General features: G+C 33.6%; 2 protein-coding genes across 2 annotated transcripts; one reads left to right on the forward strand and one right to left on the reverse strand.

Annotated features, from left to right (window-relative positions):
- The first annotated feature begins 1492 nt into the window (after positions 1-1492).
- Positions 1493-3559, forward strand: LOC106357955 (protein CONTINUOUS VASCULAR RING 1). The gene is made up of 7 exons (XM_013797681.3): positions 1493-1859; positions 2190-2242; positions 2340-2449; positions 2540-2707; positions 2819-2916; positions 3021-3147; positions 3236-3559. Exons 1-7 carry the CDS (start codon positions 1719-1721, stop codon positions 3325-3327), a joined length of 789 nt encoding a protein of 262 aa, XP_013653135.2. The 5' UTR covers positions 1493-1718; the 3' UTR covers positions 3328-3559.
- A 144-nt stretch (positions 3560-3703) lies between these two features.
- Positions 3704-6389, reverse strand: LOC106357956 (protein tesmin/TSO1-like CXC 6). The gene is made up of 8 exons (XM_022705421.2): positions 6289-6389; positions 5854-6023; positions 5607-5708; positions 5329-5506; positions 4909-5256; positions 4765-4835; positions 4258-4682; positions 3704-4183 (listed from the first exon to the last, which is right to left on the reverse strand). Exons 2-8 carry the CDS (start codon positions 6021-6023, stop codon positions 3990-3992), a joined length of 1488 nt encoding a protein of 495 aa, XP_022561142.1. The 5' UTR covers positions 6289-6389; the 3' UTR covers positions 3704-3989.
- Between the last annotated feature and the right edge of the window lie 11094 nt (positions 6390-17483).

The raw sequence follows: 17483 nt of genomic DNA on the forward strand, positions 1-17483 counted from the left end.
GACTAACAAAATTTTCAATTGATTCTCAAGCCGTCACGTAAGCAAAATTAGCATTCCAATTACGTGACAACTCAACATGATACTTTTTTAATTAGTACAAACTGACTATTGGTTATAACTTTTTAAATGTTTCTCTATTAATATACTGGGGATTCCATCCCAACAAAGATATACGTTATCTAGACTTAAAAATTTCACCAAAAACAAATTTTGGAATTGGAACCGGTATGAGAATACAAGTTTGTATTGGATTCGGGTTTATTTAAAAAACGTGTAAGGTATTTTTCTGTTGCACCCGCATGTTTTGGTTCGGAAGGTTCGTTCTAACCAAGATTTTTTTTGAGTATTCAAATTATCCAACGTTTTTTTGTAAATATTAAGTATTTCGGATATATTTTTGGTATTACATATATTTATTTTAGTTTAGATATAGTTTTGAATTTTAAATAAAAATTTGGTTTTTAGATATATTTTTGGATTTTTGCATATTTTAGGGTTTTATGACCTAAACCTAGGGGTGTTCAATCCGGATATCGGTTCGGTTTCGGTTCGGTTTTTTCGGTTTTCGGTATTTCGGTTAGTAAAATATAACTACCATTCTAAATCCATATTTACTTCGGTTCGGTTCGGTTTATATACCGTCACTTTTCGGTTTATTCGGTTTTATACTAGAAAACATAATTATTTTGTTTGAGATCATATTATATGAATTTTAGAGTCATATTGTCAACACAGTCATTTATTAAAAATATATTACATGTTAATAAATGAACAAAAAAATAAAAATGATTCCACCATCAAATAAAATAATCAAATCTATAACTAAAATCAAAGCTTGAAATTTTGAAAATAAAAATATGAAACAAAACAGAAACATGAAAGAAAAGTTTTTCCACTCTTTCATATTTAGTGTTCATTAAAGTCATATTTTTTCAATTGAAAATTTTCCATTAATTATTATCTATCAAATTTATAATCTTTATATTAATTTAGTGAAGACAAAAATAAATCAAAAAGATAAAAAAAACTTAGAAAATAAGATGTCTGAATTGCGATGTATTGTAATTTAGTTATAGTTCAAGTGTTTTACAAATTAAGGTTTTTTATTACTATAAAATTATGGTAATAGTTATTAACACAAATTTAACTTATGTAACAAATAGATTTTCATGTATTGTTATAAAATAGATACATATTTACATGTTTCTACTTTTAATCGGTTTTGTTCGGTTTATTCGGTTTAATCGGTTATATACCAAACCATATCCAAATCCTACGGTTTTTATAAAATTATATCCATTCGATTTATATGGCATATACCAAAACCAAACTATATTGTCTATTTCGGTTCGGTTCGGTTCGGTACGGTTTGGTTTTACCATATTGAACAGCTCTACCTAAACCTGATCAAAATTAACCGACTTTTTTTTTTTGTAATAAATATTTAGTACCGGGTTAAAATTGACTGAAAACCAAACCAAAAAATTATAGAAGTAAGAGCTCAGAACCGAAGGACCCGACCCAATCCTGAACAAGGACCCGAAGAAAACGAGAGAGAGAGAGTCCGCTTCAAGTTGGAGGAGGTAACAACTAGTAGCTGAACCACTTTATGTGCTGACACAGTCGCCGGCGAAAAGTCTCATCTCACCGCCACTCGATTCCGTGCCCTGAAGTCCTCCGACATTTCTCTCTCTTCTCCGAGAAGATTTCGACTGGCGATGGGAGACGAGAAGCCGACGGTGGTGATGGCCAATCGAGAAAGAGATCTGGAGCTTCTGATGCCCGTTGCTGATAAAGAGGAAGGTTCTACTTCGAAGCCGTCTTCCTCTTCCTCTTCGCATCATCAGGCTAGCCACGAGGTCTACTTTCTAATTTCCCTGATCTAGAAAGCTACGACCATGTTCCTCCTCCTTTGCTCATTTCAAGATTAACAATGGAATTCGATTTGATTTAAAGCTCCGAGTTCCTTTTTAGTGTTCAAAAAAATCTGAGAAATTGATTTTGCCCTAGAAAGAAATTAACAACAACAACTTCTTTAGAGATAAGTTTCTTATTTGAAAGACATCAAGTTTGAAGCTTTCTGATTGTCTAGTGCATTCCAAGTGTGCTTTTTTTTGCTTTGGAGAATTCTTGATTCTCTCTGGTTCACACAGAGCAGTGTGGTTTGATGCTTTAGCTGTTTTCTGCAGACTTTAAGCTTGTTCATAAGGGGTTGGGCCTCAAAGAAGTTCATGACTGGCTGGTAAGCAAGCAAGACTTGAAATCTGTCATTTGATCACAGATTTCAAATATTGTTGTTTGTTAGTTTCTAACCACATTTGTCTTTGTTCTCTTTGCAGTGTTATCCTCCTTCCCATTGCGATTACATTTTATATAACATGGTGGTTTATTCACTTTGTTGATGGTTTCTTCTCTCCCATTTATGCTCAACTTGGAATCAACATTTTTGGTAAGCGTTTGCATGCCCCCTCGTGATCTAGTCAACCATCTGGTTAGTGTCTTTATCTCACATGAGCCTGATTTTTTTGGTTTTTTGTAGGTTTCGGTTTCTTGACTTCAATCGCATTCATCTTCTTGGTCGGGGTGTTCATGTCCTCATGGTTGGGGGCTTCGGTTCTGAACCTGGGGGAGTGGTTTATCAAGCGGATGCCATTTGTTCGTCACATCTACAACGCTTCCAAGCAAATCAGCACTGCCATTTCTCCTGGTCTCTTCTTAGAAAATGAAAAAAACTCATTTTTTGTATTCTCACCATTATACTTTGATTTGAATATTCCAGTCTCTTATCCTTGTTCATACCATGTTTTTTTTTTGACAGATCAAAATACACAAGCTTTCAAGGAAGTTGCAATCATCAGGCATCCACGTGTAGGCGAATACGCGTTCGGGTTTATTACATCAACTGTTGTTCTTCAGGTGAGTACTAGGGATTTCGTTTATTGTTCCTTGAACTGCTTCTAACTTATGAATACGAAAATCTAGACAATTTATGCGCGTTATAATGCTCTTTGTCCTTGCAGAATTACCCAACAGAGGAGGAACTTTGTTGTGTATATGTTCCAACGAACCACCTTTACATCGGAGATATCCTACTTGTCAACAGTAACGACGTTATCAGGCCAAATCTCTCGGTCCGGGAAGGCATAGGTGAGATCGCAAACCTCTTTACTATTAACAAAGTCAATTAGCAGAAAGCTTCTGAACTTCACATAAATATATCATTGCTGATCTGCAGAGATTGTTGTTTCGGGTGGAATGTCAATGCCGCAAATTCTATCGACAATAGATAAACCGGCAGCCTCCATTGACAGAGCTACAAGCGTTTAGAGAAACTCATGCAGAAGGATACAGTTTCTAGTTTTTGTTGGGATTTGTGGTTTTGAATGTTTGATGTTGAGTGTGTGTCTCTTCAGTTTCTTCATTGTTGTAACTTTCCTTTCATTTGTGATTTGTGTGTTTACAAAAAGGTGTATAATGTAAGCTTAGTTCTATGTCCCTCCTTAGATATGAATATGAATCTTTATTTCAATTGAAAACGCATTGAGAGTTATATACTTCAGTGATACAAGCTTTGAGGTTACAAGAACTGGCTATTATTATCTTTCTAAAGCAACATAATTGATTTGGTTGATTTACTTCACAATAAGTAGCTGTTTGAATATTTCAAGAACATGATAAATACGTAACATTATAACCAAAAAAAAAACTCTTAAAAGAAATATTAATATGTAAAATAATCGAGTGGACTAAGTAACAGCAATGTACACAGATAATGTCAACAAGTCGCAAAGAAACATTTATAAATCAAAACCAAGAATTTTAATGGAAGAACTAAGAAAAAAAAGTCTAATAACACAACCTTCGTGAACATTTATTGTAATCATCTGCCATTATTGGTGGCTGTTACCTTATAAATTAAGCATGGAAAATCGGATTCAGCTGCCATTGTTGCTCTCTGTAAAGTAATGTTAAGAGTAAAATGTCTTGATTCATAGATCTTTCTTCTCAGATGGAGCTTGAGGCTGTTGAGTTTGTGTGTATGAAGAAGTTAGCTGGGAAGGTTCTTGTATTGTGGTTTGTGGAACTCCGTTTGTGACTGCTCCTTGTTGAACCACCTGCTCTACTTTCACAGCCGCGTGTACAGGTGACTCTGTATCCATCCTTGACAAAGAACACTTTGATTCTGCAACAAACAAAACTAGCTTTTAGAACGCGAATCTTCTGTTTGGCCATAATGAGAGAAGAGATGTAGTCGACCTTTTAGTTCAGCGTATGAGATGATTCGGTTAAGGCAGTCACGGAACTTGGTTAATACTATTTTCTCCTGCTCTGCATAACCTTGGTCTTGCCCGTTTGGTGGCTCCACCGAACAATTAGACGAAGCTGCAACCATTAACATAGTGTCCTGTTCATCACACATCAAAGCCAAGGTTTCGGGAGACAGTGACTTTCCTTTAGAGCCATCTGAATTGGACTCATCTGCACCAGCTTCATTTCCACTCACAGCCTTCTCAACCTCGGTACCATTGTTATTGTCTTGCGCAGAAGAAGCTAATGAAGTTTCCGTCTGATTTTCCAACCGTTTCTCTGTTGATGTCTTGGCTGCTTCCTCAGATACAGCTACCAGGACAGAACAAAGTGCTTTCACATCCTGTGGTTGAATTATATCTGCCAAGAGAGACCTTAAATAGAAAATATGTGAATCAGTTTCTGCAATCTCTGGTTCAGATTTAGCTTTTTATGCAAACATATAACGCATTTTACCTATATACAACTTTGGATGGGCCTCCATGACGAGAAACAGGTTTTGAAGATGTCGTTTTCCCGCTACTTACCTGATACCAATACTAATACAATAAATTCTCACTCTCCCTAATCATCAGTCAGAAACTAGGGACCTGGTTTTACCTGGCCAAGCCTATTAATAGATGAATCTTTGGCTGCTTGGTTGAAGAAAATGTCTTGAGCTTTCCTTCTCTTAGGAGCAGGAGAAGATGCAAAGCCCGAGGAACCTACAGCTCCAGTTATGGCAGCATTTGCGTGTTGGAGATAAGCCGCACCATGTGAATGCTCACCGTGAAAGAGAGCTAGCCTGTCTTCACTCCCTTCGAAGTTTTTGCAGCCCAAGCATCTGCAGTTGTCAGAACAAAGGATGTTTGCCTGAAAGCACTCACAGTACTTCTTGAGACATCCAGATTTCTTGCAGTGACAGCCTTTGTGGTGCTTCCCTAACATTACAACTCCACCAACCACCTCCTGCAAATTTGAAATTGAAATTCATAAGCAGCATAAGTTTAAAGCAGCATCACACACACTCAATATATATACCCTGTTATCTCGTGGGTCGTGTGGACTGCTAGCGATTTTAGGCCTGAAGGCATTAGGATTGCGTTCGAGAGTTGATTCAATGGCTTCTCGTCTGGCGGGTTCATTGTCAACGTTGTTGAAACAGTTTAAACAGTTGCAACCATCACAGTAAGTGCCGGATGCAAAGCATTCACAATACCTGACCAATACAACATTTCATAGAGTTTCACTCAAACAAAATGAGTCTATAACAAACAACATACTACTGAAGTAAGAAACAGAAAACAAAAAGAGCTTACAGCTTCAAGCAGCGAGAGTGTTTACAGTTACAGTGTTTTTTCTTCAGAGGGGTGGTTGCTTCGACAACAGGCCTTGGCTTAGGCTTCGGAGATTCTGGCTTCCTAGGGATTAAACGATAAGAAACAAGCGTGAGATTATGAAATTCAAATCGTTAATACTAATCAACATCAATCTGTATAAAGATCTCTATACTAATCAATCCCCAAATCTGAATTCAACATCATCTACGATTCTTTTGAAACTTACGGAAGCCTAATTGGGAGTTGAGATTGTAAAGGTGGAATCGGAACCGCCACCGTGGCAGGAGCTTGATTAGCCTGTGAATGCCCACCAGCGAAGTCGAGTTGCCTCGCCGTCTTCTTCGTCGGGGCATCAAACTCTTCCGTTTTAGGCGGGAATTCGTCTCCTTCTCCCATCTGAAGATTTTCAAATTTCTCAGTATCCGCAGAAACCCAGAAAATTTTAAAGCTCAGAGCTTATAATCAACGCAACGGATCACACAAATCAGCTCGAGATACACGAACGATTCAAGATCCGATGGCGGATTAATCACTTCCGCACTAGAAAACCCTTGACCCGAATCGGCGTATACACTGAAACTCAAACGGCAATTTTGAAATTCGAAATTTGATCCACTTGTAAAGAGATCGAGAAAATTAGGGCTTTGAAGGGTTTAAGCACCAGAATGAAGAAGAAGTAGAGAGACTTGAAGAAAAGACAGAGACTTTGGGTTTCTTCTTCTTCTTCTTCTTCTTCTTTGAGAGAAAAAGCTTCTCTCGTCCCTCTCTCTAATACATCTTTTCAAATTTCAATTTCGGGATTATATTAGACGGATAGATTTACGATGCAATCTGATCCTACGGTTGTTATTAGATACTCTCATCCAACGATTACTATTCGTAAGTTTTGAAGTCTAGTTGCCTCTTCACCGTCCGATCGCCGCCCAAAAAAGTTTCTTTTTTTTTTAATGTTAAAAGAAATTAAGAACAATCAAAACACAGCATAGATGTTACGAACCACTCATACACTGACACGTTAACATTCACTCGTGACTGCACAAAAACTGAGTAGCAATGCTTTTTTTTTTTTTTTTTCCGTCAAAGGTTTTTATTATTGAAAGAAAAGGGCCCAGCCCAGTACAATATATTAGCATAAACCCAATAACTATTGGGGCAACCTCATTTCTCAAATGGGCCAAGACATACGGCCCACTTCGAGAAAACCCTAGTGACCGAGCGGAGCTGAATTTGGCCGCCTCTCTATCCTTCTTTTGGCAGCTTGTACACGTGTTGCCATCCTCATCCCCGAGGGAACTCGTGTTATCCGGTCGGCGCAAAACCACCGCGTCATGTCGTCGCTAGAGATCCAACCGTCGGATCACACGTCCAAACCGGAGCTCCATCGCTCCGATCCTCTTTACCTTCAACTCACTTTGGGCCACTCAAACCGGAGAGCCTCAATCGCCGTAGCGAGAGCTCATCCATCATCATTAACCGCATAGGCCCGCAAGAGGAATCGCATGCATCCTCACTCTTTCCGCCGGAGCTCTTCCAACTCCTCCGACGAACACACCATCAAACAGAAACAACCAGAACTAAAACCAGACCGAAGAAAAAAGAGAAATAAACTATACCCTAACACATAGGGACCACAAGCCGGCGAGGCAAGGCTGAAAAAGCCTTCACCCCCCAGAGACTAGATCCGATGACGGCGGAACTGAAGGAGCTTCCCCGCCACGGAGACCAAAGGCCGGCGGCGACGGATCTGCGATAGACTCCGCCTCCCGGAGATATTATTCAAAACACTACGGTCTTCTTCGCGTCATCCTTGCAGCCACCGCGTCGTTACTCCAGGGCCAGAACCGAAACGGTTGGTGGCGGACCAGAGCTCGGACAAGCGAGAACCGGCAGAGACAAAGAGAAGGCCGGAACCTGATTATTTTATCTGAAAGAAACACGAGCTCCGGCGGCGGCACGGACGCTCACGCGCCGGCCGACCGCCGAGCTCCTCAGCATGTATCTACAATGTTATTACTGCCCAAAAAGTGCTGCTCTCTCTTCTTGACTGTGCTCTCTGAGTAGCAATGCTTTAGAATAACGCTTTTTAGTAAATTATTTAGCTTACAAAGACAGACAAATCTCTACACAGATCAAATAAAAGCCTTTTTTTTTTCCGACTGAAATTCCATTGGATAAAGCCCAACGGGCAGTGTTACAATTTGGTATTGGGCTAAACAAGTAAGGCCCAAAGAAGTTTAATTAGGTTTTAGAAAATAAACGAAAGCGGTTTGTGCAATCTCATCACCCACGCGTCAGTTGAAGAAGCCTCACGAGACACCACGTGTCCTTCATGCAACAGACGGCTACTTCGGCCGCCAGAGAGCCTCTCCGAAGCGTTTTCTCCGCGCTTCCGATCTTTTCCACTCTCTCCAACAGATGCGCCTAGCTCCGAATCCTCACCATAACCCGACACCAAATTTGTTTGCCTTCCACTTCAACTGTATTTACTTGAACAAAGAGGCCTTGATTGTACAAAGGGCAGGGCTCTTTTTAATTTTACCAAAAAAAAAAAAAGAGGCCTTGATTCATTCCACCGGAACTAAGATCAAAGGAAAACTGAAAATCAATAGAAGTTAAGACTCTTTGCCGGACCGTTTGAAACAAATGCCGCCTCTACTGAATCTCCTTCGTAAACGATTTCAGTTTCCATCAACTCTTCCTTCTTTCTATCAAAGATGCTCCACTTACTCGCCATAGATAGCTACATAAACATAGCGGAGACTGATTCTCCTAAAAAAAGAAATCAGAGAAGCGGTGAAGAAGGTGTTTGACCAAGTAACTATCGAGATGTCAAGTGAAACCCAGTGGAAAGCAGATTGATAACTCTTCACTGAAGATAAAAGGTAGCTTGTAGATCCGCTTCAACGAAGCGACAGAGAAACACAACAAAAATCGCCACCGCGAAGATCAAAAGTCGGCTAACCGAAAGGATGATCGATCTTAGAGATCGAAAGATAATTTACACACAAAAAGATATCTCGATCCCCTGTGAAAGATAGAGGTCCGTGAACAGGGGAAATCGAGAGAGAGATTATTCACACCGAGGAAGATATCAAGAGAAGTCTTATCAGATATATATTCAAATAAAAGCTTTAAATGGCTCCTACGAAAGGTCGTGAGATTTTGAAAATCTATCCAAAATATTTTTTTTTATAAGAGTATTTGCACTCTACACATAAGCATTATAGTGTATTTAGCTATTTACACATTTCAATCGTTTCCCCCACATATTTCTATTTTACAATTACTCTGCTGCCCCTGTTGCCTACAATATGTACATATGCAAAAAGTATTTTGGTTGAGAGTGAAAATACTTTTTTTATTTACTCTTCTTTGTTTGTCATTTTTCTCTCTATCCTCTCGTCTACTAAATTTAATTCATTTTTCAGCAAATCTGAAATCTTCACCACCTCTCTCTCACTTGAAAACACCACAAAAGACAATTTTCTGATTTTAAAATGATATCATAAATCAGTGCAATCTCCATAGTTGTTTTCATCTGCTGCATCCTTATGTTCATATGCAGATGATCCGTGATCCGGCTCTGGAAACAAACGTGTGAGCAGCTAAAGGCTTTGGTGATTAAGCCTCGTGGAGACTTGTTGACGATGGTCCAAAGAAAATTATCATCTTTTTCAGAACACCGACTAGTGATTGAATCAGTTTGATTTGTGAAATTTACAGGATGTTGTAGTAATAGAGTATAAAAGAGGAGAATTTCAACTTTAATCATCTTTGGGCTATTGAATCGGAAGAGCAAATAAGAAGATGTGATATGTTTCTATGGCTTTAGCAAAAGGTCTTTGTAAATGATCTCTTCAAAGCTTACGGCGGAGATTCCAATTTGTTACTAGAGAAAATGGGTGCAAACTGCATGGTGGAGAACCCCATTATATTCATTATTGTTATTTTTAACATGTGTTCTCATCTTTATTTTCTGAAACCGTGTTCATCGTTTTGGTCTGTAATCAAGCTTTTTACATCTGTTCTTATTGGATCTATGATAAAATAAGTAGGTTGACAAAAGATTTTAGCCGGATATACTTTAAATTAGTTTTGATATCTTGAAAAAACTGCAAACATATCTAATAGTAGCATATAACAATTATTTACACTTTATATGTATTTTTGAATTGATTTTAGCAATTTACTGTTAGCCCAATAACATATCTAGTATCATTTAATATTTATTCATTTTTACATGTATTTTGAGTTAGCCTTTTAGATCCCTTATATATTAATTGAGGAACATTTGAAAAGATGTAACCTCAATTTTGTATTAATTAAAAGAGGCCCCAATGCATAGGTGGCACTCAATTAGGTAGTCAATTACATTCAATTGAAAAATAAGTAGGTCCACATTCGATTTTTATATGTTGTTAGATACATAAGTTGGTCAAACTATATGATATAATGATATGATATGATATTTTCTTTCCTTAAATAAAACCTACGGAATTATCATAAATGACTAATATATATATGACAATTAATGAGTTTAATAATAAAGATTTGATAACAATGTATATCTCCTCCATCATTTTTTGTTTAATTTTATATTATTAAAATAAATTAAACAATCAAATTAGCTATAAAAATAAAATTTAGATTTTTTCGTATATGTTATATTTTGAATTTTTAAAAACGACAATAAATGACTAAAACTATTAAAATTATTATGTTAAAAATTAATGATCAATTGGTTTAACATTTTTATTATAAGAAGATACACATGATTTTAAAACCATATGAGTAAAAAATATCATTTAATAATAAAATAAATAAATAAATATATATATATATATATTAAACACTATATACCATAAGATTACATAAATATTTTAATATTAAAACTTTCAATGAATTTTCAAGAACATTTATAAATTATAAATTTATTAAAGATTTCAGATTGAAAATTTTGTTATCGATGATTTAAATATTTTGTTATAAAACGATATGAACGATCATAGAACTGTATGATTATAAATTCTTATTTAATAAATAACTATACAAAATATACTATTCCTAGAAAAATAGGTTGGTTCATCTTAACTTATATTACACTTTTTATTAAACTAACTATCGAATTGATAAATAACGTACCAAAAAATATTTTGCACTTTCCTTAAATAAAAGCTACGAAATTACCTAATATGATTAACGTATATGTGAAAATTAATTATAATGAATAATAAATATTTGATAACAATTTTTGTATCTTAGTTCTTTTTTTAATTTTATATTATTAAAATATATTTAAAAATCACATTAAATATATAATAAAAACATTTATAATTTTTCTTATATGTTATATTATGAATTTTTCAAAACGTCTATAAATTATTAGAAATTTGAATATCCCCACTCTGAAAATTTTGTGATCAATAGATTATTTTTTTTGTCATAATAAGTTACAAATGATCATAAAATTGTATTAATATGAACTTTTATTTAATATTATAAGAAGATACACATTATTTTAAAACCATATGAGTAAAAAATATCATTTAATAATAAAACATATATATTTATATATATATATAGATTATACTATATACCATAAGATTACATAAATATTTTAATATTAAAACTTTCAATGAATTTTCAAAAACATTTATAAATTATAAACTTATTAAAGATTTCACATTGAAATTTTTGTTATCGATTATTTAAATATTCAGTTATTTTTTTTTTTTTTTGTCATCAAATACAGACTCATACTGACTCTGTAAACCACTCCGGTAGATTTTGATCCATGTGAACGACAAACAACGGTTGTTTCCTGGCACTGCGTGCTAGGCTATCCGCTCTTGAATTTTGCATCCTTGGTACATAGATAATCTCCGAACGTGTGAAAACCTCTTTCAGGGACTTAATATCTTCCAAATAACTTGCAAATGCGGGCCATTCTTCTGGTTCCGAAACCATCTTCACCAACTTAGAACAATCCGTTGCAAATGTAACCTGAAACTGGCGTAAATTTTTCATACATTCCATTGCCCAAAGTAGTGCTTCTATCTCCGCATGTAGAGGGGATAGACAAGCTCGGACATTCCTTGCTCCTAACAACCCATCAAAGCCTTCTAAAGTACTTAGCCAACCTTGCCCAGAGAAAACTTCATTCTCCTTCCAAGAACCATCTGTAAAACACCATCTCCCCGGAATTGATGGGAGAGTCGTAACCTCAACATGGGACCCTATCCTGGTCTCGGTCAATACATGTGCATTAGCCCAAAGTGTTGACTCTGTTTCTGCTAATTTGAGCGTGTCTCTTGGATCCATGTCCATATTACTGAACACTTTATTGTTCCTTCCTTTCCAAATATACCAAAGTATCCATGCAAATTGATGGTCCTCCATCGGGGGAGAGACTCTCCAGAAGAGATGATCCATATTTGTAAAAAGGGAACTCGTTGGGAACATAGTTGGATTTGATGGTATCTTGGAGAGAGCCCAAACCTGAAGTGCAGGAGGACATTCAAAAAACACATGATTGATCGATTCCTCCTCCGCTCCGCAACGTGCACAGCAGGTGTCACCTTGTATTCCTCTCGCTTTCAGATTCTTCTTGACTGCTATACAACCTGTAACCAATTGCCATAAGAAATGTTTTAACTTTGGGGGGCACCGTATTTTCCAGCAGAAAGCCTTCAAAGCATCAACCGTGGGTCCAAACTTTAAAGGTGGTCTTTCCCTGTCTGGATAAACCCGTTCGATCTGATATCCTGATTTAACCGTATACTTCCCATTGTTTGTGAAATGCCATCCATCCCTGTCCACCATCTGGGTTTTACTCAGTGGTATACTTTCTATAATTTTTACATCCTGGGGATCTATCATAGCCCTGAGTGCATGCGAATTCCATGTCCGCGAAGTAGAGTCAATAAGAGAATCCACTGTGAGGTTTGGATCGAAAATATGTTGATTTTTATTTGCTGGTCTCGGGCGAGTGGTTGGGAGCCATGGATCGTTCCATACAGATATAGATGATCCTGATCCCACCCTTTTGATTAGTCCTTTGCTTACCAGAGATCTAGCAGAAACTATACTCCGCCAACCATATGACGGAGAATAAGAGCGAATCGGTTCCAGGGGTGATGCATTCCTGTAATACCGTCCCTTAAAAACCCGGGAAAATAATGTATTTGGCTTCTCGATCAAGCGCCACAACTGTTTACCAAGCATTGCTGTATTAAAATCTGTAATATCCTTGAAACCTAAGCCCCCAGCTTCCTTATCAAGACACACTTTATCCCATGATTTCCAGTGCATACCTCTTGTCCTTCCCCCTGGGCTCCACCAGAATTGTGCGACCGCGGTCGTCAGTTTTTTAGTTGTTGCCTTAGGTAAACGGTAAACAGACATCACATGGTTTGGTAATGCCGTTACCACAGATTTAATAATCACTTCTTTTCCTCCCTTTGTGAAGAACTTAAAAGTCCAACCATTAACCCTATTATTTAGCCGGTCCTGCACAAAGCTAAAAACCTGTATCTTGGATCCTCCCAAATTTTCTGGAAGACCTAGATAAGATCCCATACCTCCAAGATTCTGAATTCCCAATATATCTCTTAAGTCCTGTCTAGTTGATTCCTCAATATTGTGCCCGAATTGGATAGAGGACTTATCAAAGTTTATAAGCTGACCTGATACAACCTCATATGATAAAATGATATGAATGATCATAGAACTGTATGATTATAAATTCTCATTTAATAAATGACTATATAAAATATACTATTCTTAGAAAAATAGGTTGGTCCATCTTGACTTACATTATATTTTTTATTAAACTAACTATCTAATTGATAAATAATCTACCAAAAATTTTTTTGCACTTTCCTTAATTAGAAGCTACGAAATTACCTAATATGATTAACGTATATATGAAAATTAATTATTATGAATAATAAATATTTGATAACAATTTTTGTGTCTTAGTTCTTTTTTTTAATTTTATATTATTGAAAGATATTAAAAATCACATTAAATATATAATAAAAACATTTATATTTTTTCTTATATGTTATATTTGAATTTTTCAAAATGTCTATATATTATTAGATATTTGAATATTCCCACTCTGAAAATTTTGTGATCAATAGATTATTTTTTTGTTATAATAAGTTACAAATGATCATAAAATATAACGCATATGAATTTTTATTTAATAAATATTCAAACTAAATAATATATATATATAAACACTAATGATTTAAAGCAACAAGATTGGCTGATCAATTTAGTCGTCCAGTTGAAATCTTTCAAAAGTATGTGAAAGACTAAAGTCAAAGTAAATATTGATTTAGAATAGTAGTTATATTTTACTAACCAAATACCGAAAAAAACCGAACCGAACCGAAACTAACCCGATATCCGGGTTGAACACCCGTAATCCAAATGAAGCCAAACTATTGTTTCATTCTCCAAAATATAATAAAAATAATAACTTAATCCCGCGCAAGGCGCGGATCTTATCCTAGTTCATTATTATATGGCTAACACATCTAATAACATATACAATTTTATTTATCCGACATATCTAATAATTTATAAACAATTTATAAATTATTCAACGTCTAATATGAATATAATATCGTCTAACAATTAATCTATCCGTCATATATAATGTAAAATATTTCGAAAGATTGTAATATTTTAACAATTATTTTCCCATGTACTTTTAAATTAACCGTTGAGATTTATTATTATACGGCTAACATATTTAATAACATGTCACAATTTATTTTTTCCGGTATATTTAATAATTAACAATTTATATTTTGGTTTAGTTTTTTAAATTCGTTGTTTGATGTCTAATACATATATAATATAGTATAACAATTAATTTATCCATTATATCTAATGTGAAATATATCTCGGAGTAGTTCTAATGTTTATGTCAATTTGATGGATATGTTTATATGTATATATATATATACATCAATTTTACATAAGATACTAATTGTGTATCATAGTCTGGTGGAAAGCTAACTTGATAAATTTATCATTTAGCTTGTGTGTTCATATCTCGAGAGGAACCATTTTTGTATTTTTTTTAAAGTTTTATAATGAATGGCAAAACAGTAAATAGTTTCTCTTCTTCTTTTAGTTGTTATGAAAATTTTCTGCAACTTTCATCATAGATCTTTGACATCCACTTTAAAGTTGCGCTTTTCTTAATGTTCTTTCATTGAATATGTATATCTCACCTGTAGCATTTGATTCCAGGTATATAAAACTCAAAAATGGATTTTTGATCAATTAAAATTAAAATGCCACAGTTAATCTCCGCCTAAAACCAAATCCTATAGAAAAAAGGAAGAGATCTGGACAAAAAAAAAGAGCGAGGAGAAAAAATAAAAAATCCACTTTTTTACGTGCTCTGTTTTTCTCTCTCTCCATTGCCTCTTATTTACTAGACTTAAAACTAATTGTCAAGGGTGTAATTGTCATTTCACGTGTTTTTAATCTACGGCCACTTGCATATTTTTATTGTTTAGGGTATATCACAAATTTCCAACTTTTTAATTGATTTCTAGCTAATTGACTCTTTTTATAATTATAAAATAATTTTCTTTTTTATTTTTAGCAAAATTTTAGTCTGAATTTCTTATTACAATGACATAAAATGTTTTATTTATTTTAGTTTTACTATTAAATTCATTCAGTAACATCAAATTTATTTAAAATTTATCATGATCTCTACAAAATAGTTTTGTTTTCTTATATTTTTAAATTTTATTTTACATTTAACACTTTTATGTATGACTTTATAAATGCAAATACAAAATATTTTTTTTTTTAAAAAAATAGGCCCATTAACTAAAACCAAAGTATTAAAAATTAGAAATAGGTTAAAAATATTTTTTTTATTCTATAAACTTCATATACGTTAATTATAATTTGATGATATTAATAAAAATCATAAGAATTCTAAAAATCATAAGAATTCTAAAAAATCATAAGAATTCTAAAAATAAAATTTAAAATATTAATTTATTAAATATCCATCTATACGTACATGTTTTATTTTCATCAAAAAAAAGATTAAATGGTCCTTCAAAACCATCTGTTACATAGTTTTTTTAGATATATCTTCTAAGGTTTGTGCAGTACTCATCCAAAGACAACAATAAAGAGCACGGAAAGAACAATTAAATAGTGATTACAGTCGTTCGAAACAACTCAGAGCCCATTCTCACTAGATTGTCCCAAAGAAATTACCTTACCAAGTTGAAATGCATGTCACATAAATGGTGATCCATCATTCGTAGCACCATTTCATTTCTATTGTGCGAATTTTCTTAATGTTTTAGTTCTTGATGAAGAGCATCAATAATTGTTGAAGAATAAGACTTGTAGTTTGCCTTTAGTAGTCAGATTGCGGATCTTGACATGATATTTAATTTAGGGCATAACTGATGTATTATTTGCTTCATGTTAAAATAGGTCATAATTGATCCATCTTGTTATATTCTCATAATTAAGGATCTCTTGGCATTTTCATTCTATGAACATAAGAGCAATAACTAGACGTATGCAAGACTAATTGGAGTCTCAAACTATGGTGGTCTTATGTTTCAGTGACTCTATATATTGCACTTCATTATGTTGATAATATTATCTCCTTGATTATAATGATCGTCACAAGATTAAAGAAAAGTGATACCATTTTGTTTTTACAATAATCTCATTCCTTATACTCGCTGCGAAGAATATAATACAATACGAACATTGGCACATATTTTTATCTACCACAAATCACATAATGTTACAGTACTGTTCGAATCTTGATTTATAAAAATACTAGGTTAAGACCCGCGCCTTGCGCGGGATCAACATTATATATATAAATTATTTTATGTATTAAATATTTTTACATATTATAAAATAATAAATATATATTAAATAATTAAAAGTCAGTAACTATTAAAAATATAATTAAATTGGTGCAAACATATAAATCAATTGTATTAATCCAAATTTTTTTTTATTTGATAGGATATGTTATTAAATTTAAATGATACTAACATAGATAATATATTTTAGTATATTTTTAATATTAATGTCTATTAAATACTGATTTATACTCATATAGTTTTTTGATCATTTGTATCTTTTATAGTAAAAAATTTAAATTACTGATAACAAAATTTTCATTGTGGGATTAATAGTTTTAGTAATTTATAATTAAAAAAAAAATAAGTTGTCAATGATCGTTCAAAAAAATTGTTCAAAGCAAATTTTGAAACTAAAATATTGTATTTTATAAGGTTTATAGTTTAATTTAAAACGATATATATATTAATCTTATTAATTAATTAAATTAGACTTTTTACTTATATAATTTTTGTAATCGTTTGTATTTTGTCATAACAAAAATTTTAAACCATGGATCATAAAATTTGAATGTAAGACTTTTAACAGTTTTAGTAATTTATACCCGTTTGTAAAAATTCAAAATATAACATATACATAAAAATCTATATTTTTATTATATGGTTATTGTGGTTATTTAATTTATTTAATAGCTTAAAATTAAACAAATATGATAGAAGATACACTATTTTTTATCAAATCTTTATTATTCAAAATCATTAATTGCCATATATACTTTAGCCACATTAGGAAATTCCGTAAATTTTATTTAAGGAAATAATAAAGTACATTAATGATGAATTTATTGTTAGTTTAATAAAAAACTTATTATATAATTAGATGGACCAACATATTTCTCTAATGATTCTAAGAATCATTCTAGTGATGACACGTGGCTACAAAAAGAAGTTGTAATGCTTCTCAAATAATATATAG

This window comes from Brassica napus, chromosome C7 (genome assembly GCF_020379485.1).
Source record: "Brassica napus cultivar Da-Ae chromosome C7, Da-Ae, whole genome shotgun sequence".
Classification (NCBI taxonomy): Eukaryota; Viridiplantae; Streptophyta; class Magnoliopsida; order Brassicales; family Brassicaceae; genus Brassica; species Brassica napus.

Coding starts and splice junctions, on each gene's coding strand:
- LOC106357955 (XM_013797681.3), top strand. CDS start 1,719: ATGGGAGACGAGAAGCCGACGGTGGTGATGGCCAATCGAGAAAGAGAT. Junction 2,917..3,020: donor CATCAACTGTTGTTCTTCAG/GTGAGTACTAGG, acceptor TTGTCCTTGCAG/AATTACCCAACAGAGGAGGA. Junction 3,148..3,235: donor CTCGGTCCGGGAAGGCATAG/GTGAGATCGCAA, acceptor GCTGATCTGCAG/AGATTGTTGTTTCGGGTGGA.
- LOC106357956 (XM_022705421.2), bottom strand. CDS start 6,023: ATGGGAGAAGGAGACGAATTCCCGCCTAAAACGGAAGAGTTTGATGCC. Junction 4,836..4,908: donor CTATTAATAGGCTTGGCCAG/GTAAAACCAGGT, acceptor TATTGGTATCAG/GTAAGTAGCGGGAAAACGAC. Junction 4,683..4,764: donor CCATCCAAAGTTGTATATAG/GTAAAATGCGTT, acceptor TTTCTATTTAAG/GTCTCTCTTGGCAGATATAA.